The 20,833-nt window shown below is 43.7% G+C and overlaps 1 protein-coding gene across 7 annotated transcripts in view; it reads left to right on the forward strand.

The window, feature by feature from the left end:
- Positions 1–20,833, forward strand: part of GRM8 (glutamate metabotropic receptor 8) — a 685,094-nt gene that overhangs the window by 42,637 nt on the left and 621,624 nt on the right. For 4 of the 7 annotated variants that reach the window (XM_077338334.1, XM_077338332.1, XM_077338336.1 and 1 more), the window contains one exon: positions 15,914–16,780. In XM_077338334.1, the coding sequence (XP_077194449.1) occupies positions 16,271–16,780 (510 nt within the window). In that variant the 5' untranslated portion in view covers positions 15,914–16,270. Of the gene's footprint in view, positions 1–2,983; positions 3,403–3,809; positions 3,946–4,121; positions 4,219–15,913; positions 16,781–20,833 lie in introns of those variants that run through there. The other 3 variants (XM_077338333.1, XM_077338337.1, XM_077338338.1) reach the window with 3 other exon arrangements.

Raw genomic sequence — 20,833 nt, forward strand, 5'->3', positions numbered from 1 at the left:
GGCAAGAGGAAGGTGCATGTTATGGGGAATATATCATCTTATTATTTCCAAGTTCCAAGAAGGGAGGAGAAACATCAGCTCATTGTTGAATGTTTTGCACAGTTGATCACTAGGCGTTTCCGTATGCAAAAAAAGCAATAGTTGCAGACCCATCAAAGGTAGCAGTTGCCAGCAGGCTGCCTTGGGCAAGCTGTTACTGTACAAAATTCACACAAACAAGGCATTAAGTGGTCTACTGATGAACCAGAGACTGAATTAATGGGGAAAAGCTTCAAGCTCCAGATGTTTATACATTTTTTAAAAAGGATTTCATGGCCCTTGTGTATGATTTTAAAAAACGATAGCAATTATAAATAATTCTTTTGTTTAATAATAGGATGAGAAGCCCATTTTCTGACATATACTAAAACTGGTACATATACTAAGGAAGCACACAGCCCCATTAATATAAAATGGTCTATAACCCTAGCCAGGGGGCTGTGGCTCAGTGGTATATAATCTGCTTGATGTTAAGAAAGGCCCAGGTTCAGTCCCTGTCATCTCTAGTTAAAAGAAATGGGCAGTAGGTGAAGTGAAAGACTCTAAGCCAGGGGTAGTCAAACTGCGGCCCTCCAGATGTCCATGGACTACAATTCCCAGGAGCCCCCTGCCAGCGAACGCTGGCAGGGGGCTCCTGGGAATTGTAGTCCATGGACATCTGGAGGGCCGCAGTTTGACTACCCCTGCTCTAAGCAGTCACTGCCAATCTGAGGAGATCAGGGGTCCCAAACCTTTTGGAGCCTATGGGCACCTTTGGAATTCTAACACAGGGCAATGTGTGTTCAAGACAATATAAGCTCTGCAACAACTAGAAGAAGAGTTGGTTTTTATACCCTGCTTTTCACTACCTGATGGAGTCTCAAAGTGGCTTACATTTGCATTCCCTTCTCCCCACGACAGACACCCTATGAGGTAGGTGGGGCTGAGAGAGCTCTGACAGGACTGCTCTGTGAGAACAGCACTATCAGGACTGTGACTAGCCTGAGGTCACCAAGTTGGCTGCATGTGAATGAGTGGAGAATCAAATCCAGCTCACCAGATTAGAGGCTGCCACTCTTAACCACTACACCAACTAACTGTTTCCTCTGTACAAAATGGGCAAATCAAGCAGATCTGCATGCGTGTTCTTTTAATTATTTGTTCTGCTAGTCCTGCGAAAAAACAAGCAGTCCTGCAAGCCACTGCAGATCTTGTTACCTCCCTTGCTAGAGTTCTCACAAAGATTTGCCTATACATATCCACCATCTATCTTTGGTTCCATACTGCCTAGAAACATTGGTTTTTAGATACATGGCCCCAGTGAAAGACATTTTAGTTGCCAGACTGCAGAGTTGTGATTACTTGATCAATTAACACAAATCCACCTACAAATTTAAGCTCAGAAATTGGCAGTCCTCCTATCTAGGTGAACCCGTGTATGGCGGTAGGCAAGCCCTAAAAGTCACACAGTCACACAGGTATTTTAACCTGATCTGATTTACTCCTGAGCAAATGTCTGTGGGCTGCAGGCAGTGTGATCTTGTTCAGAGGTACTCCTCCCTGGAGCATCCCTGCAAAGAATGTGTTGTTTGTCTGTGGCGGCAAAAATTAAAGGACCTTTTAGCTGGTCTTTCAGGTGGCACCAGCCTTAATACCTAAGAACTTTCCTCTTTTTCCTGGGAGGGGGGGCGGGGGGAAGGAAGTGTTTGAATTAAAAGTACATTTCTCCCCAAGTCTCTGGCCTGGTTAGGGCTGCTTTTTGCCTGCCAGAAATGCCCATCCATCCCAGTCTCTTCACCCACTGGAAGATGTCCCTGCCGGGTGCATTTTTCCCAAAGGAAAGATCGAGTCCGGCTCCCGTTGCGTTTCTCTTCGCCTCACTCTGCGATCACGCGGCCGCCGAGTTTCGTCCCAGCCGTGTCCGGCCTCGTCACGGGGCCCCTGACCGTCGGCTGCCTCTCCAGTCTCGCGGGCCGGCTGCTCCCTTGAACGCCGCCGCCTGATCCGCTTCCCGTGTGCGGCGGCGTCGCGGCGCTCTGTTCGCCAGGCAGCCCCGTTCGCCGGTGACTCATCTCGACCCGCGAAGAGGAAGGGCGAAAAAATTCCACCACGGGAGAGCCTGCAGTTGCAAGCAGCGCCCTCAAGGTGGAACTTGTTCACCGAGACTGAGCCGACTGCTAATGGAGATGGGGGGGAGGAACTCCTGGCAGCGGCGAGAAGGGGAGCGGAGGGACTCGGCGGATTCCCTCCAGGTTGTGTTCTGCCGAGGCCAGACAGGAAAGCAGCCCATCTCTGACCATTGGTCTCGCTCAGTTCTTTCTCCGACCCCTCTCGTCGGGAAACTGGGGCGGGGATAAGAGGGAGCGGACGGCTGCCCCTGCTGGGCGAGCCCGCCGTGTGTGAAGGCGAAGCTCTCAGGCTTAGAGGTGGCGGCTGCGGGGAGCTCCCAGGTGGACGACAGCCTCCGGCACGAGAGGCGCCTCCAAACTTTGACGGAGCCGCCAGGTCGTCTTGAGCCGCCCGCGTCAACCCGAGGCTCATTTGAACCTCGCCGATGACGATCGTATCGACCGCGAACAAATCGCCTTGCTTTTCAAGGCAGCCTAATGAGTCCTCCTTCGCCTGCGAGCGGCGGCCTCCCTCTCTCCCCGCTCCTGGTGAATGATTTCGGGTCTCCATTCAAGAGATGTTAGCGCCGTTCACACTACCCGGCTCCCTGATTAGCCCCGTATGCTTCGTTCTCGCTGCCGCCCCCTCCTCCCGCCGAGCCTTAATTGGATTTTGCTGGCAAATAAAACCTGATGGAAACATTTGTTTTCCTGACCGTTTGTGGTGTCAGATCCGAATAGGGGAGGAGGGGGAGTAGATTGCGGCGTGTGCCCACGGCAGTTTTGCAGGGGAGGAGGCAGCATGAGGAAAGGGGGGGGGTTGAGCTTGCTGAGATATTTCCTGCCCAAATTCAACGGGGGAGGGGAGGAAAGGTCTTCCCAGTGCAACCCAGACTCGACATTTCTTGGGGTTTTGGTTTGTTTGTTTTGTTAAATTAAAAACTGCGGCACCCTAGAAGTAAATTCGGCGTGGCTGCTTTTCAACTCTCTTGGGAGGGGGAACATTTTTCTCAAACGGTGGCGGTGGGGGAGTTCCCCCCACTTTTTTTTTTGCCCGCGGCTAGGCTGAACGTCTGATAAGAGGTGGATTAGGAGGGGAGTTTAAGAGACAGACCAATAGCTGCTGTCAGTGGGAGTATTTGTTATTCACATGGAAGAGACTCGGGAATCGCTGCCTCTTTTCAGCACCACGGACAGCTACAAGTGCAGCAAACCGGCAGCGTGCTCGGCTATGGAGCGCCTCCCAGCCGCCCGAGCAGATGCCTTCCCAACCCGGGTGAGTGAGCGCAGGGGCTGCGGAGGACCCTCGAGAAGCTGCCGCTGTGGGGAAAGCCGACGCATCAAGTGGACGATGCTGAGAGTTTGGGGCGGGGGGTGGGTGGGTGGCTGAACGGGTTGCGGGCTGGGGACTGGGGCGAGAGACGCGGCCTGGAGCTCGCTCGCTCTCTCCCCCCCGCCCGCCGAGAGATGCTTTGGGGTGCCAAGAAAGCTCGGCGCTGTAGCCAGGGTCAAGCTGCTCCCCCCCCTCCCCGGAGTCCGAGAATCTCTTGCTCCCAAGAAGTTTGAGAGCCCTGGATGGGGCTGTTGATTGCAGGGTCTTGGCGTATCCTTAGTGCTCTGCAGCACGGCTGGGATCGCCCTGCCTGTCCCAATCTCTGGGGGAGGGAGGGCGGGCAGTAGGTCTGAGGCAAAGGCTCGTGTGGACTGAAGTTACCTAATCCTCTCTGCCCGGGCGTCGTCGACGTCGTCTACTAATTCCATCGGTGACCTCGGGCACGATGGCACTGCAAGGGTTGCTGATCGATTGGGAGAAATCGAGGTATTTGTGTCTTCTGCTTGGCGGTGAGGAGAGGAGGAGAGGGAGCGACGCGTACGGGGGTCACCGCGGGAGGGGCGGGGGGAGGGAGAGGAAGAGTGCAGCGTGAATGCAAGTTTTTCCTCCGCTAATGCTGTCGGTGCACGAGGAAATAACCTGGGCTGCGCTGGCGCCGGACTTGATTGAAGTCGCTTTGGAGCGACTGAAAAGGCGCCTAGGATGAATTGGCCGAGGGAAAGAGAAAGAATGACTGAACAGGCGTCATGGATGGTCCAGGTCAGGTTGGGCTGAGATCCAAACAAGCTAGGTTCATACTCATGCAAAGGGAATCTCTCTCTCATCCCGCATCCACTGATCTTCTTTTGCATGAGATGCTTCTAAGCTTTGGGGGCCAGTCTTTCTGCCTTATCCGTTCGCTCTCTTTTTAAAAAGGCGTGTTTGGTAGGTCGGCGCTTAATCCGGAGTCGTAAACCATTGCTCCAAGGGGAGGGGGCGTTAGGGGATGCCCCGAACTCCTCTTTGAAATATGCAAAGCTGAGTTTGGGGCAGCCTACACGGCTGGGTTTCTGCTTTCCCTGATCTCTGCATTTACATGTTAGCAGCTCGATCCCCCCTCCCCCAATTGCCTCGAGAAAGGAAGCAGAGTATTAAGTCTGTTTGGAAATCCACAAGCCCGCCCTACAGAGAAGTCCCTGGTGGACTGATTGACATCGTGCTTCTTATAAGGGTCTGGGGGATTGGGAGGCGGTAATCTTAGGGGCAGGGCATGACAGGAGTTTCCAGGAGTCCATGGCAATGGATTCCCTTGCTCTCTTTGGGGGAAAAGAGGAAGCCCTCATCATGTCACACAAAAATCCCCCCCCCCAAGAAAACTGTTTGTAGAAAGGAGTCAGAGATGTCTGCTGAGGGAATTTTATCCTTTTGGGGAGGGGATATCTTTCTTTTGGGGCGGGTATTTTAAACACAGGGAGGTGGGTGGATTGCATTGAAGCCCATTAGCAGTAATCAACTAATTAAAAGCCATTGTGGCTTTGGAATCTGCAAATCTAATAATTGGCTACCCCAGTTAGAAACAAGTTGCTATTTTAGGGACTGAGATTTATTTCACAATGTTAGATTTTCACAGATATAATTTTTAAATAAAAGCCATTTTTAGACTGTTTTAAAGGATAAAAGGCTGTGTTACTTGCGTTTGCACACAAACCCACACAGAAAGTGTGCAGGCTCTTGGAAACAATAGAACTGCATTTTAAACAAATGATCTCTATAGGAATGTCCATAGGGGCATTTCTTTTTCGGTTTTCACATCCTGTGCAGGGTCATAACCTATAAAAGATTAAGAACAATCAAAAGGATAAGGAACAACAAAGAATTATGAAGCAAAAACCTTTATCCTTATGGATAGTCTTTCAATTAGCATTGCAATCCCTCAGGAACAGAAGGAAATTGTATGCAGACAAGTCAGAACAACTGACAACAGAGGGCTCTCTTCTAAGAGGATTTACTGGCCAGGTAATAGCAGATTTTTGTGGATTTTAGAGACCAAAGCGGCGAAAGCCAGCTTGCTGGTTGAACTTCTTGGCCTCCCAGTCCTAAACCCATTTACTTGTCAGTGTGTCTCATGCGCTACAGTGGAACTTACTTTCAAGTAAACGAGCGCAGCATGACAGCCCAAACAACTTCCTTCCATGGAGAACATGATTAGAATGTTCTGAGTTTTTTTTTGCAAACTATGAATGGATGTCTGCAGAGAATGTACTGGGAATAAGAGGGCTGTGAATAGTGAACAGGAATGTGGCTCTCAGAGGAGAGAGAAAGAGATGCAGCAAGGCAGTAGAAAGTAATGTCTCAATCAGCCAAATGGATGAAGAGTTCGGCTGAGCAGTGGGAGCTGCTCTTTGGCCACCTGGCCTGGACAAAGCTGGCAGACAGACAGCGATCTTGGCTGTGAAGCAATCCTCACTTTGGGGTAAATTGTTTGGGACCTGTTTTCCAGAGCATTAGGCCCATTCAGGTCCTGCCTCTAGGATTGAAACTGCATGGCCTTCTGTTTGGTGTCTTTATCTGTTTGGTCTCAAACAAAGTGCATTTGTTATGGTCAGCATGAGACACTTCCTCCTATCTTTTGCTTTCTGGTTCTCTGTTCTTCCCAGCAGAGGCCTGGGTCTTACCAATTACTGCGCAGGAATGTCTGATAAAAGCAGAGTGGCAGCAATCTGTTGGCTGGAGATGAAACTCCTTGGAGATTGATTTTGGAGCCTCTGCTTGCATTGGAGAGAGGGTAGGGGGACACCAGGTTGTGAAACTGACCCTTGGCTGGTGCTAACTATAGAAGAAAGCCTTCTATCTTTTTGCCACCCATCAATTTTAAAATGATATTTTGAGCATCAGACTCTGGCTCTGTTTTGTCATTTTGGGGGAAAATCAATACAAAAGGTTTTTGTTTTTTTAAAAAGAGAAGCAGCTGTTTTATGAGGAATTGATGCAGCAGCCAAATGATTTTGGATGGCTCAGAGCTGGTATATATGTGTTTGGGAGTCATTCCAATGAAATACCACAGAAGGGAATGGTGGAATTGTTATTATGAACTATACTTAGCATTTATACAGTGTTCCTGAAGTGTTTACCATAGTTCACCTATTGTATTTGAACAAACTTTACAAGAGCACTGCGAGGTAGGTCATGTTATTACCATCACATTGTAGCAGGTGGACTGAGGTCAAGAGGTGCCTAAGCTCACACTGTAAAGGAATGGCTGAGCTGACATTTGGATCAGAGACTGCCCAGTTTACTTTTAAATTATTTTGGATGGTAAAAGGTTCTAAGTAAACCCATGAAATTGCCTTATACTGAGTCAAACTGGTGGTCTACGTCTATTCTGGCAGCAGCTCTACAGGGTCTCAGTTACAATTTTTTCATAGCCTACAATTGGATTATTTTAAGTAGAGATATCAGGGATTGAACCTGGGACCTTCCGTATGCAAAGTGGATGCTCTACCATTGAGCTGTGGATCTTTCCCAAAAGGTATAAACCTGTAAAGTATGGGCAGGCCTTGCACATTATACCAGGCTTGCTTGTTTAAGCAAGACTTGCTCCTATAAAGGTGACTGTTATTAAGTAAAGATACCTAACTGTTGCTGTCATCTTTCAACCAGTTTTACATAAAAGTACAATTTACTCACAGCAATTTTCCCCCAGTTTGTTCAGAGGTCACATGGTATCTTGGGCTACTTTCCCTAAAATAATGGCTACCTGGCTCAGCAAGTGGCTCACATCCCTTCTGCGGCTGATTATCTAACCTCTCCCCCACCCCATTGTGGAAGTTTTCCAGCAGCTCCCTTCCCAACTCTAAGGAGCACTGCTAATACAGCTTCCTGCAAAGTTGTCTCCACCATCTGTACCAAGTAGTTGCCTTAAAACTGTCTCTGGCTTTCATTTCCTTCTCCCTCCACAACATCCACTACTCAAAAGTGGTGAGGTTAGTTACACTTGAGATACTGGCCCGGGATCCCTCATGGATCCTTCCTCAGGGCTGTCTATCCTCTCTCATCAAAGGAATCTAGACTTTCTAATCAAAGTGGGCCTACTTCAGGCCTCTGAATCATACGTTGGTGCCAGAAACTTTTGTGTTATGTTCTGATAATCCATCCATTATTCTGATAATCCATCCATAAATTTACTTAATTATTCCTATTTATCTTACTTACCCTCCTTTCTCCCAAATGGCAATGCAAGGTGGCTTACATAATTTTTGTCACAACAGCTCTTTGAGGTAGGTTAGCCTAAGAATGTGTGACTGGCCCTAGATGACCCCCAGCGAGGGGATTCACACCTGAGTCTCCCGGATCCTAGTCTGACACTCCATCCGCTACACTGTGCCAACTCTCCAGTTTATTCCAGTGCTCTTCACTATTGTGTCCCATGCGCAGTTTTAATGTGTTATGCATGCCATCAACCATACCATCTGTTTCTGTGGGAATTGGAATGTGCCTTCTGAATGAAGTCTCTATTTAAACTTCCATGATCCATTTTTGCTTAACGTATATACTGTAAATTAGATCTCTGCCTCACGGAGTTCAATGTTTTTTTCTTTTTTAAATGAAAGCCTTCAGAGTGCAGAACATGTTCTAATAGGGCTATGATCCATCAGAACATTACACGTGTCAGTATTTTTTACTGAGTCAAAATCTGTCACTGAACTATGCAGCCCTAAACCGGCTTGACATTTCTTTAAAATGTAATGGGGAATAATGTGAGCGAAGTGACTTGGAACTACTGCTTCAGCTTTCATTTAGCACCAGAGTGTGCTGTACTGTATAGAATCAAGAAAGGAAATGGTCCCTATCTTGGATGGACGGGATGCTTAAGCATGAAAGATTCCCCAGGGTACAAGTGTACTCATTCTATGTGTGGGGAGACTCACTGGTAGAGCACACACTTTGCATGCACACTGCCCCAGATTCAGTCTCTGGCATCTGCAGTTAAAAGGGCCTCAGACGTCAGCTCTTGGAAAGAATGATCTCTACCTGAGGCTGTATGTCCATCAGAGTAGTTGTTGTTACATTTTCCATGGGTATGTCTCGGGGGCAGGTTATACTTGTGCTATGTGTTTCTTAGGGGCATGGAGCCAAATTTGGATCAAGGACCCTGGTGCACAGGAAAAGGAGCTTAGACTTTACCCCACTGTTTTCCCAACCTGAAACAGTCTCCAGGAACCACTTTTTGCCCCACTGGGTGCTCCATATGGCTATCTGTCAATTTCCCCCAATAGAGCATACAGCAGCTCCCTGGGGCCTTTTCAAATCAGAAAAATGATGCAATGGGAAGGTTTAAATCCCTTCTCCCTGTGTGCCACAGTTCTGATTATAATTGGGCCCCCATACACCCGGGAAGTATAAATCTCTCAGAACATGATCTGACCTGGGGACATAGCTGAGGAAAATATAACAGGTAGTTTGACCTTGAGACAGGTAGACCAATGGTCTGAGTGGGTATAAGGCAGCTTCTTGTGTTAATAAACTGACTTCTTAGGCCAAACTGCAGTCTTATGCACAGCTTGTACAGATCCCTGTACACACCAGGTATATGGCAGTCCAAGGTACAAATATTCAGCGCTCTACAAAAAAGAAAGAACAAATGCAACTGTAATAAATCTATATCAAACACTGGTACCCTCCTTTTGCTGGAAATGACTGCTAAGTCCCAAACCAAAGGCACAAAATGCTTCCCACATGCAGCCACACTGCATAAGATCATGCCGGTGTCATTTAACTATGAGCTGTTTTACCAAAGTAAAGTCCATTTAGTGGCGCTTCCGTTTGAACTTTGGGGCTGAACCAGATATTGTCTAGATTCGCCATGTGGAGCATCCCAAGATGATAATGCCTGATTTGGCATGTCTCAGGTTACAGTCACTGATTCATGTAGAGAGGCACTGGTTAAGTGTTAGAAGATGTGCTTTCATTTGCAATCCCCCCCCCCTCAATCCTTGGCATCTCCAGTTAAAAGAATTTTGACTAGCAAGCTTGGAAAAATCTTTCAGCCCGAAAATTTGGGAGAGTTGCTGCCAGTCAAAGAGAGACAGTGCTCAGCAAGGTGGACCAAGGGTTTGGCTGACTATAAGACTATAATTGTATGTTCATGAGTGTAATCATATTTCCACGGAGGAGTGGCAGTTTGGACTGGGTAACTGGAGGGACTGACAGCTCCTGTTGAAAAGTGGTGGTTTAGTTTGCCAGTCTTTCAGCTGTGATACAGTTCTCACAGAGGTAACTTTTCCATGTTCCATCTCCTCTAAATTCCTATGTAATCTGTGCAAGAAAACCCTACTGCAGGTCACTTGCATGTTACAAATAGGTGACATCTCATATGTGTCAGAGGCCTTAACTTGGCAGTGTCCCACAGTGAATAAAAAACACATCCAATGGTAACACATCCAACAGAGTTTAAGAATCCTCTTGCGAAAGAGCCAAATGCTTCCTATTTGTATTCATTGGAGTACAGTGGCTATAAACAAAGCTCTCAGCAGTCTTCTTACCAAAATGAACCCAGTAGTTTGCAAGGAACTAGCATTACAATGCATTATTTAGAGTTCATTAATATAAAGTACACTAGAGCTGACACCAGTGACTTCTGTAAGAAGTAATGAGTTTGTAATAAGAATAATGACTTGTCCCATTAGCCTCTTTTCCTACATACTATTTGGAAGAGTGTTGTCAACATGGAACACACACGGCACATGAATGTACTGTAAGATGCAGCCACACAGCGAAGTGCACTTCGATATCAGACAAAATTGGACATAATGCACTGTCCTTAGGTTTGTGATTGTTAGTGAAGGCAGAAGCAAACCTTTTAGCATAAGCATTTCCCCCTTATCTATATGTACAGTAACAATAAAATGCCTTGCTGTAGAGTCAGGCTTCAGACACAGGACTCACCTTTCATCCCAGACATGCTTTCTTACCATGCAGTTTTTCTTCCTTGCTACCTTTCATTCAGATCTAATCGTGCATTTAAAAAGATATTTATGCAATGGGAATATATACACCTGGGGATCTGCTGGGTTCAGGTTTGTACTGTGGCAACAATTACCATGGATGTAGGCTTGTCCACCAAGCCCATATTCTAGCCCAGCGATAGCACTGAAGTACTATCCAAATAATAGAGCCTGTTCTTGGTGACATTGACCCTTTGAGCCAGGGGCCCACAGAGAATTTTCCTGAGAAAAGTACAACCTGTACATCTGTGTTGCTCCTAGACCCCTTTCCTTTCCTCCCTTTTTGCCTTTGCATAATTTTAAAACCCATTTTAAATTATGTATCACCCACTTGTACCTATGTTTGATTCTATCTAACTTTAAAGAAAGTGCCAGCATCCCATCCCATCCCAGTTCTAATAATAATACAATACAGCAGGATACAAAAATGTGATCATGATACTTTATTTAGACGTTAAATGTTCCGTGATCTCCGCACATGTCCATCAGTGCTAAGAAAATGTAAGCAAGAAACTAGAACTATTTTTTCATTTTAAAAAATCCTCAAATTGCAAAAAAACCCTAGATTATTTCAGATTTATAGTCCGTATGAAAGGGATTACGCTTTATTTTGAATTTTAAAAAAATAGTATATGAAAGGTTGTTTGGATTTATGGTACAGCAGGTTGGTATTTTTTCATTTGTCTAAAATGCTTTCATAAGAATGAAAATGAATGTTTATAAAACTATTTTTCTGTGAGCTGCAGGAGTTTGAACGAATGCATTTGTATTGCTGTAATATTTAATATTAATCAATAGAGTAGAAGTGATGTGGTTTGAATAAGCCAGCAAGTATAATGAAAGCTTTTACTTATTCGATGACATAAAGAGCCTCAAAGTAATTCTGTGTAATGTAATTTTCATTGCATTGGACTGTGACGTAATCAAAACATAATGATTTATAAGCTATTTGTTTTCTGTTTTCCAGACAGGTTTTTACTATTAACAACAATGAATCACATGTCCCTTCTGCAGCGGTGTAGATGATCTAATCCTTTGATGCATGAGCTTCCAAAATGTATATGTAGTGCTTTATTCTGCTTATGGGATTGCTTTCTGCTTCCACACTCTATAAATGTTCCTACATTTACAGTGTGTCGAAGCATAAAGAAATCCCCAAAGCAAACAAAGCACTATGTATATATTTTGAAGCATATGCATCAAAGGGCTGAATCATCTCCATTGTCGGAGCAAGGAGGCGATTAATTGTTGTTAATAGTCAAACCCTCTCTGGAAATCAGAAAACCAATAAAGCACTATGTTTGGATTAAATCATATTAATTACATTACCCTGAGTTCATGGTAAGTTTTCTGAATCACTATACATTTCTGAAATACTGCTATCATTGCTGCGTAAGAACTGCAGCTACCAATGGTAGCCTTTTTTGGAATGAGGGCTATGGTCTGATGGACAGCCATTATGGACAGATATTATTTATCTTGCAAATACTGTCCGTGCCCATGAAGACCAGCTCATCCCTTAACACTATGGGCTTCTTTTAATTAGATGATATAAATTAGCCCTTTTCATCCAAAGTTGCAATCTGCATTCACAAGCATTGCAGGCAAGTTGCAGTTTGTGGCCTGACATTACAGAATCTGGAGGTCTTATAGGTTCCAGTCTTGCCTATTTTTCCCATGCTGGTTGGTTTGCTCAGCATGCTAGAGGCCACATTGCACCAGGGTACAGGCCTGCAAATTCAAAAAATGTGTCTTTAAATGTCTGTTGTATTGAGAACATCTGCCTTCTCTAGTCAGAAGTAGTGGCTACTATAAAACATTAGTTGATCAGTCTACCCAATAAACTAACTCTCTTTCAGAGCAAGGGACGTATACCCACTAAACTCTTTGCAACATAACTTGCATTGTTAACTTCCATACTATGTGCCTGAGCATACTAGTGGACTGGGATAATTAAACGGAAGTTCCTACAAACCAAAAGTATCAGCCCATAAAGAAGGTTGCCCTGGCCTGTACTACTTCCAACAGGTTCCACTGGTGACATCGCTGCATCTCCACTCTGAGTGTAATGGCAACATTTAGTCCATCCCATTGCAGAAGGAGAACACGTTCCAAACCCAAGTGATGATTCATAATGCAATGTTATGGGAACCCTCCTTTCAGGACTGGTAGCTCTTGTTTTTATGCCAGTTAGCAGATGTTTAGGAAGCATTGCCGTATATGATCAAGAACACACAGGGAACACTGGAGTCCCTGGAGCAGCAGCTGTATGTACATATGGCCAGGCATGCATGTCTTCGGACACTAGCTTCAGACTTTATTGGCCCTTCATCTCCTTCCAACTGTCTACAGAGCAAATGACAGTAACTGAAGGAACCACAGTGGTTGCATAGTTTGCACACAGGAATCTTGTTTTCAGCATGCTTAAAATAACCTCAGATTCCTTCTTTGTCTCATTCTTTTGGAGCTGAAACAGGAGTGGAGGGACTTCTGTTTTATTGGTATCCAGGCTTGCTTCTTAGAAATTGCTGCCGTAGTTCAAACAGCAGACGATTGTAAAAAAAGCACTTAAAGCTAAATCCTCCATAATACTACATCCTAAATTTAAGGTGAATTTTTTTTAAGGTCAGGAATCAATTCTTTAAGAATGGGGTTTGAATTCTGTAGTGTACATATGCTTGCCATGTAAGCAAAAACACATCGGCATCTATGATACCATTCTTGGGGATTGCTGGCAACTGTGGACACTAAATTTTATTGGAATGTTCTCTGCTTGGAAGCTTTAGCCAATAAATGTAAAGATGATTTCTAGGTGTTTGGGGTTAATGGTGATTCATAATCAGCTGAGCCAAATTCTGTTTTCTTGGTTATACAACTATAAATCTGGATAGATATATTTTAAAGTAGTGGCATTCCTTTAGATTTACTTATGTGAAATGGAGAGCAAAGTGTGCCCTATTGACTCTAAGGTTGCGGGAAACCTGACTAGACCAAAATGTGTGCTGATTTATGCTTGGTGTTGTGCCAAGGAGACTATTCTGATGGGACACAACCTTCTGTAAATCAACATGTACTTTGGCTTATAAGGATTTGGCATACAGTACATTCAAATAAAAACAAGAAACACATTGTCATCTTTTAAACCAGAATGTTGCACTTCACAAACCGTTTCACTTTGATATACCCAACAGGAACACTCTTATTCACACTACCTCTACATGTTTTAATATTTATTTTGCTACTAGATAACAGTAAGGGTTTTTTTTTTAAACCATGCATATACAGGAATACAGACTGAATCATATTCATAGACCTGGGAACCCTACTGTTTTGCTGTTCTCCTTGTAGGGACATGACCTTTAAAGAGAGATGAGACTTCCAGGCAGGATTGGTTGAATGGTAGTATAACAAAAAGACCATTGAATTACACAAGTATTCAATTCTTTTATGGTAGAGATTTAGGATACTATATTTTGTGTTTGATTGCTTAAGCCACAATAGTGCTGTCTATGTATTACCTTTTCCCATTGGATGTATCTGGGTATCCCGGTGTCAGACAGATGAATTCCCCCTTATTTTCATATACAGATCCAAGATGGGAGAAGGGCTGTGCACCATTTTTCAAACCGGAAATGGCCATAGCAGGGGATATTATTTGCTCCGTATAGGGACCATAGCTGTACCCATAAGTACAGTCCACAATAGGATATAGCACCCTCAGGATCATTTCTAGTTGGGAAAACAGGCCAGGGGAAAACTTAAGCTCCTTCTCCCCATGTTCCATGCTCCCAGTTTGAGTCTAGCTCATGCATACTGGGTTCACAGTGGGGAACTTACAGGTGATGTCTGACTGCAAATCTCTGCGGTAGATACTAGTCTATCACAGTCTGAATGATCTTCTATGACATAAAGCAGTTCAGTTCCTTTTATCTGAACATGGTAGAGAATGAATTTGAGACCTTCTACATGCCTGATGTTAGATCTTGTTTTTGGAAACTTTGATCCTGTGGTTTTACTCTACAAGACAAAAATTAATATTGTCAAAAAGAAAATGGTTTGGGTACAAAGAATTCCAGGTGGAAGAAGAATGATCAGTAGCTGCCACCAGTGGAAATATTTGTGCAGATTGCTTCATGTTTGTTAGTGTGGCTTCAGGTCTCACATGGACATACCAAAAGAGATGAGCAGGTTGTATTTTTTTCCATGCTCCCAATTTACATTTTTAAGTGACATCTTGCATGAGCTAGAACTGCACTTAAAACTCAAATCTCCCTGCCTGAAAGATGCTTGAACCTAGGAGATACTGGAATGTAATTTTTCCATATAACACTTCTCAAGGTTTCCACTACAGTGTTATAACAAAGATCTATCTATTCATTCACTTCATTTATACCCTGCTTCTCCCCCCCATGGGAACCTCAGGTAGCTTATTTAATTCTCCTTGCCTCCATTTTATCCAAAAAACAACTCTGTTATGTTAGGTTGAGAGTGTATGACTGAACCAAAATGACCCAGAAAGTTTCTATAATAGAATGAGGATTTGAACCTGGGTCTTCCACATCTTAGTACAACATTCTAAACCTTGAACCTTCCCATCTCTCTTTTAATTATTGGATAGTGTGCATATTGTTTTTCCAGAATATTCTCCAAACAGTTCACAATGACAGCAATAGGTAACAAGTAGATGACAACAATTATACAAGAAACCCATTCCATAAATTTACCTATTAATCCTTATCCTTACCCATGGTTCCTGGGGGGTGAATGTGTCCGGCTGTCCGAGTTGGAATAGGGCCAATCAGCATTGCTGACTGCACCCTGATTGGCTCTGCTCCTACAGCTCCCTCCTTCCCTCGCTCCCTGGATGCTAGCTGTGTTCCTCTCAGACATGCGAGAGATAGAGAGAGACACACAGAGCCCTGCCAGACCGAACACAAGCCCTCATTCCCTTCTATCGCTCCTGTTGTGAGGGAGGTAGAGAGAGATACAGCGAGAGCTCCCCCTGACTAGCCCTGCTTCCCTCCTAAGCATGAGCCCTCATTACCAACTATGGCTCCTGTTGCCACGGAGAGAGAGACACAGAGAGAGCCACCTCTGCTGTGACGAACGGAGTGACAGACAGAGAGCTGCCCCAAACTGCACACCAGCCCTGCTTCCCTCCTACAAACCAGCCCTGACTACCTGCTGTGCCTCCTGCTGCGAGGCACAGTGACACACACACACACACACACACAGAGATCTGCATTTCCTGGTGTCCTCTGGGTCCTAGCGCCCATCGCATTCCTGGTTGCAGTGGGCTTTCTTTCTAGTTTATAAATAAGCTTGCAGATTTTAGAACATAAGTAATAATCAGAAAACAATATTTGAATATCTTCAGAGAAAATAAATGCAATTAAACTTTGATTTCTCTTTTCTGAAATAAATTATGACAAAATAGTTGTTCTAAGACATTTTTATCTTTTACATTTCAGGAGTATTTCAATTGCAAGGGACAATCGGAGACTGTGGATTGCTGATCTCTTCCCCACATTGGAGATACTTCAATGAATGTCATTCTGCAGCCCCTGAATACCCTCCACAAGGAAGGAAACCTATGGCAAACATAACACAAACGAGTTCTCTTTGTTAAACGTTTCTTTACGGCATTTAAAAAAAAGAAACAGCCTTTTTTCTATCAACTCCTCTTTTCTTAACTATTGCATGATTCTATATTCCCATTCATTGGGCACTGATGGTAGCCTTCAGAAAGGGCAGTTTCAAATTCTCCACCTCCTCTTCTAACAAGAAGAAAACCTGGGTCTTGGACTGCAACACTGCCTTCAGAAAAAATGGTATACGAAGACAAGCATCTGGTCTCCTGCCATTGTTTCTTCTTGCTTGCAGCCAAATTCTGCTGGATACTCCCAATGATGCAAGGAACTCATGGCCAGGAATATGCCCACTCCATTCGACTCGATGGAGACATCATCTTGGGAGGACTCTTCCCTGTCCATGCCAAAGGGGATAGAGGGGTCCCTTGTGGAGAGCTTAAAAAGGAGAAAGGAATCCACCGGCTTGAGGCAATGCTATATGCAATCGATCAGATCAACAAGGACCCTGATCTTCTTGCCAATGTCACTTTAGGTGTCCGGATCTTAGACACTTGTTCCAGGGACACTTACGCTTTGGAGCAATCATTAACATTTGTGCAAGCTTTGATCGAGAAAGATGGATCGGATGTGAAATGTGCTAATGGAGATCCACCTATTTTCACAAAGCCAGATAAGATAACAGGGGTAATAGGAGCTGCTGCAAGTTCAGTATCCATCATGGTGGCTAACATTTTAAGACTTTTTAAGGTAAGACTTTTAAGGGCAACATTACCATGTATGAACCATTTATGACACATATTTATGAAGCACAGTGAAAACAAACTATCTCATTCTGGAGATAATGAAAAATACCTGAAAACATCTAAAATGTTTATGTTTTCCTTTGGCAAATGATGATGGTAATGTGTGAGTGAATGCAGAGTTTAAAGTTTGGTTCATCAAAAAGTACGTGTGTACTGAAACTAATGAAATCTGTTAATCTCCATTTGTGAATAAGTCTCAGAGCATTTGCATTAATCTCTTTGCTATCCCACTCTCCTCCTATGTTTGTCCTTTGAACTAGCCTTAGTTTATATGTTCCTTGAACAAAAAAATTGTTTTTAACCCTTGGGATATTGACAGACTTTTATCAGTTAGTATAAACCCATGTCAATGTTCCTCGGTCTTGGATCTTTCCTTGAAATAAATGTATTACTACTAGTGTAAGGACTAAAATATGATCGATAATGTGCTTCAGAGATGAGCAGACCTTCTTTGCTAAATGACTTCCTCCAATGTTTGAACATCCATTTTGCTTGGTGGACATTTCAGTGCACTATATCTAATAGAAATTGCAGGCTGTCCAGTCCTATACAAACCACATTCTCACATTACATGTTTGCATATGCTGGTCTGAGAATGCAGCTAGTTTGTGCCATGGAACTGGCTTTTTTGTGTATGAAGATTTTCACATTACCATTCTAAACTGGATGTCAGTCATTGTTGGCCCAATTTCAAGTAAGACGATACAGGGACAGGGGTTTCATGCAGCAAATTTCCTTCTGTTAATGAACCGTCTCTGAATTGCTATGGTCCATTCAAGCAGTGCCACATCCCCCTGTCCTTTTTTCAACAAGCCATCTTTCTTGGCCTTTAAAAAAAATGCTATAAATTGACATTTTAAAAAGTACAGAAGATTGCATCGCATTAAAAAAGTGTGTAGAAGTTCACGTGGTGAAAAAAGGTGGGGGAAAATGGCATTGTAGTTAGTGCTGTGGAAATTTTGAACAGCACAACATGGCGATTCAGATGTACAATGAAGGTGTAGATACAGAAGAAAGCAGTTCCCATTAAAAATGGCTCAACCACGCTTTGCTAACTCAACAACAGCAAATTTCTACAAAAAGAAATACATTCTGCTAGCAGCCAGTTACTAAAGCTGGTCTGCCTGAAATGACAGAAAAAATTCATTAGCAAACAGTTACTCAAATGGATTACAAAGACAGTTTGCAGGTGGCCAATATGTGACTCAAGTTGCACATCCAGATAAATTCTGCATGAGGAATTTGCCCCCTGGACAGCCTCTCTTTGCTCACAGGTTTTAGTGCTGCTTCCACATGATGTCGGCAGCAACCCGGAGCTCTCGCCAAATCCTTATTTCCCTTACCTTGCTAGGCTACAATCCAGGGTGCAAACAGTGGCAAGCCTATGTGGAGGGAGAAACGCATGACAGTCTCAGTAGCATTTTGCCCTCCCTTGTACCCACCCTCTCCTCTCCATTTTTGGATTGAGATTTTTTTTTAAAAAATGGTCCCCATTGCTGTGGGACCACAAAGCTACATGCCCTCAATAAAAATAAAATGTTCTCTTCATTGTTCTCAATAATTTTGGGATTGGGCACCCAAAACAGTTGTTCTCTCTTCTGGTTTCTCTGCCACATCAGGAGGGAAAAAGCTGCAACGAGGCGGCAGGAATATGCGAGAGGGGTCTCCCATCAGGAAGCTTGCAAATACACGGCTTCCAATTGCACGTTTGCAAGCAGGAGGCACAGCACGTTTTATGCCTCCGTGTGGAATCAGCCCCAGAAGTGGCTTGGGAATGGTCCCCAGAAGTCTGTTTTACTTAAGTGTGTTTAATGATGCTTGAGGTTGCTAATACAGAATTTTGTTTTCACAATTGTGATTATGTACTTATGAACTTAATGAGTCATTTACTTCTAGAGAAATACATGTACATCTAAGTTGCATCTACTTAAGTGTATTTAGATGATTTGTGAATTCCATGATAAATTCTTCTAGACCAGCACTTCCTGTATTTAACAGTACATTTTTATAGAGTTCTGCCCAGCCTGATGCAGTTGTGGGAGGCTTTACGCAAAGTAAAGTAAGCATCATCAGGGCCTCCTCTCCACCCGCCAGTAGTGGGAGGGGGGGGAGTTGAGTTGCCATTCTTCGCCATGCCAGTAATTTTGGTAATGTTATTTTTGTTTTTAATGGGGTTTTAATGGGGATTTTGGGATGCTGTAACCCGCCACGAGCTGCAAGGGAGTGGCGGGAAATAAATCCAATAATAATAATAATAATAATAATAATAATAATAAAATCTGTTAATAAGATGGTCAGATAGGTTCTTCAAATAGAGAAATATGCTTGGAATGCTAAAAATATTGATCCGTGTGTCTAACTAAATTAAATATAAAGAAGTGTCATTACTTCCCTGAGAAATGTAGCTTCTTCTTTAATTTCTGCAAGTTTATAATTCCTCCCCTCCCCCCCCCCGACAAGTCTGGGCAGATCAGATCAGAACAACAATTGGGTTGACATATTATTCATTGCCTTCAATGTATACTTTATTAAGTCCTAGAGCATAAACAGTGGAAAGGTAAACCTGCCACATCTACACTCGTCAAATGCAATGGACAGATGATGGAGTCTTAATCAATAGACTCAGCAGCAACTGATTAGGTAGCTAGCATTTAATTTTAAACACTGCTGGATGGAAAATAGATAATAGAATTTGATATGCTTTCAGTGCATGGATATTGCCTCTTATTGACACTTGTTATCCTGGTCTTTGTTCATGGGCATACAGGTCTTTCTGGTGCAGGAAATAGAACAAGACAAATTAGACCATACCTTCCCCCCTCCTCCATTAGCTATAGACCTGTTTTCAATGAAGTCTACAGTTCAAATCCTTTGACTATACATCATTCGACTCATCAATGTGTTATGACTCTCAGCTTCTTGAGAGTGTGAACTGTCCCCCCTTGAGTTGATGATGGATGATCAGACTAATCCATTGATTTAGTTTTTGCATGTACATTTAGGTAAATGGATGGACAGTGGTCAGTTGCAATAGTCAAGCTGATCAACAGCTTAGGCTCCAGAAGACCAAAAGACAAAATGAGGAAAGATGACCTGCAGATATGCGATTCTAAAGTAAATCCTGTATTTTTCCTAGCAGAGGGGCATGGGTGGTACTCAAGGCTTCCAAAGTGGCAGTCATAATAAAGTATGGCTTCATATTTCCAGGTCAGATCAATATTGGGCTTGCTGAGAATTCTGCAGTAAATGCAATCACCAAGAAATGATACCTTACTCAACCACTGTGCCCTCCACACAAGCTGCTGCTCTTACTATTCACTGCCTCATGCATATACTAGGCAAGGCAATGCAGATAGATCAATTTTTGTTTTCCCACTTTTTACATCTGCACAGTAGGGAGATCACAGTGCAATGCTAAGTAGACTTCAGTGAATTTTAATGGACTTAGAATGGTGTGATGCTACTGAGTATTTCTCCACTAATACTGAGTATTTCTCCACTAACCCATGGTTGCCAAGATTTGTCTGCCTTCTCTTTGCACTTCGTATTGGATACATCACTTGCCAGTGGTAGTTATGAAATTAGTATCTATTGCTCATGGCCGGTTGCCACTTTTCCCCATCATTTTTTCTCAAGGAAATATGAAGGCAGCCAATCAGGCACTTGATTATGACACTATTGGTTGCCTGGGGAAGAGCTAGAGCTTCCCCAGAGAACTCTCACTAGGCACTGGTTGTTATAGAATATGCCCTTGATCAAGGCTGTTAAGGCACTTTTGCTTTAGCTGTCAGTCTTGGCTTCAGGAGTGGTTAGAACGTTTACAATTTTTAAGAATCAGAAGTCATTCTTTAAGTGACTATTAGGGAATAGTAGCTGTGTAAGATCACGCGTAAACCAACTTCCATAGAACTAGATAGTTTGTCAACTATTCAAATAATCAAAATCCAGAAAACTCACCAACTGGCAAGGGTAAACGCCTTTTTTTCCTCCTTTGTTT

The sequence above is a fragment of the Paroedura picta genome, chromosome 5 (genome assembly GCF_049243985.1).
Source record: "Paroedura picta isolate Pp20150507F chromosome 5, Ppicta_v3.0, whole genome shotgun sequence".
NCBI classification, from domain to species: domain Eukaryota; kingdom Metazoa; phylum Chordata; class Lepidosauria; order Squamata; family Gekkonidae; genus Paroedura; species Paroedura picta.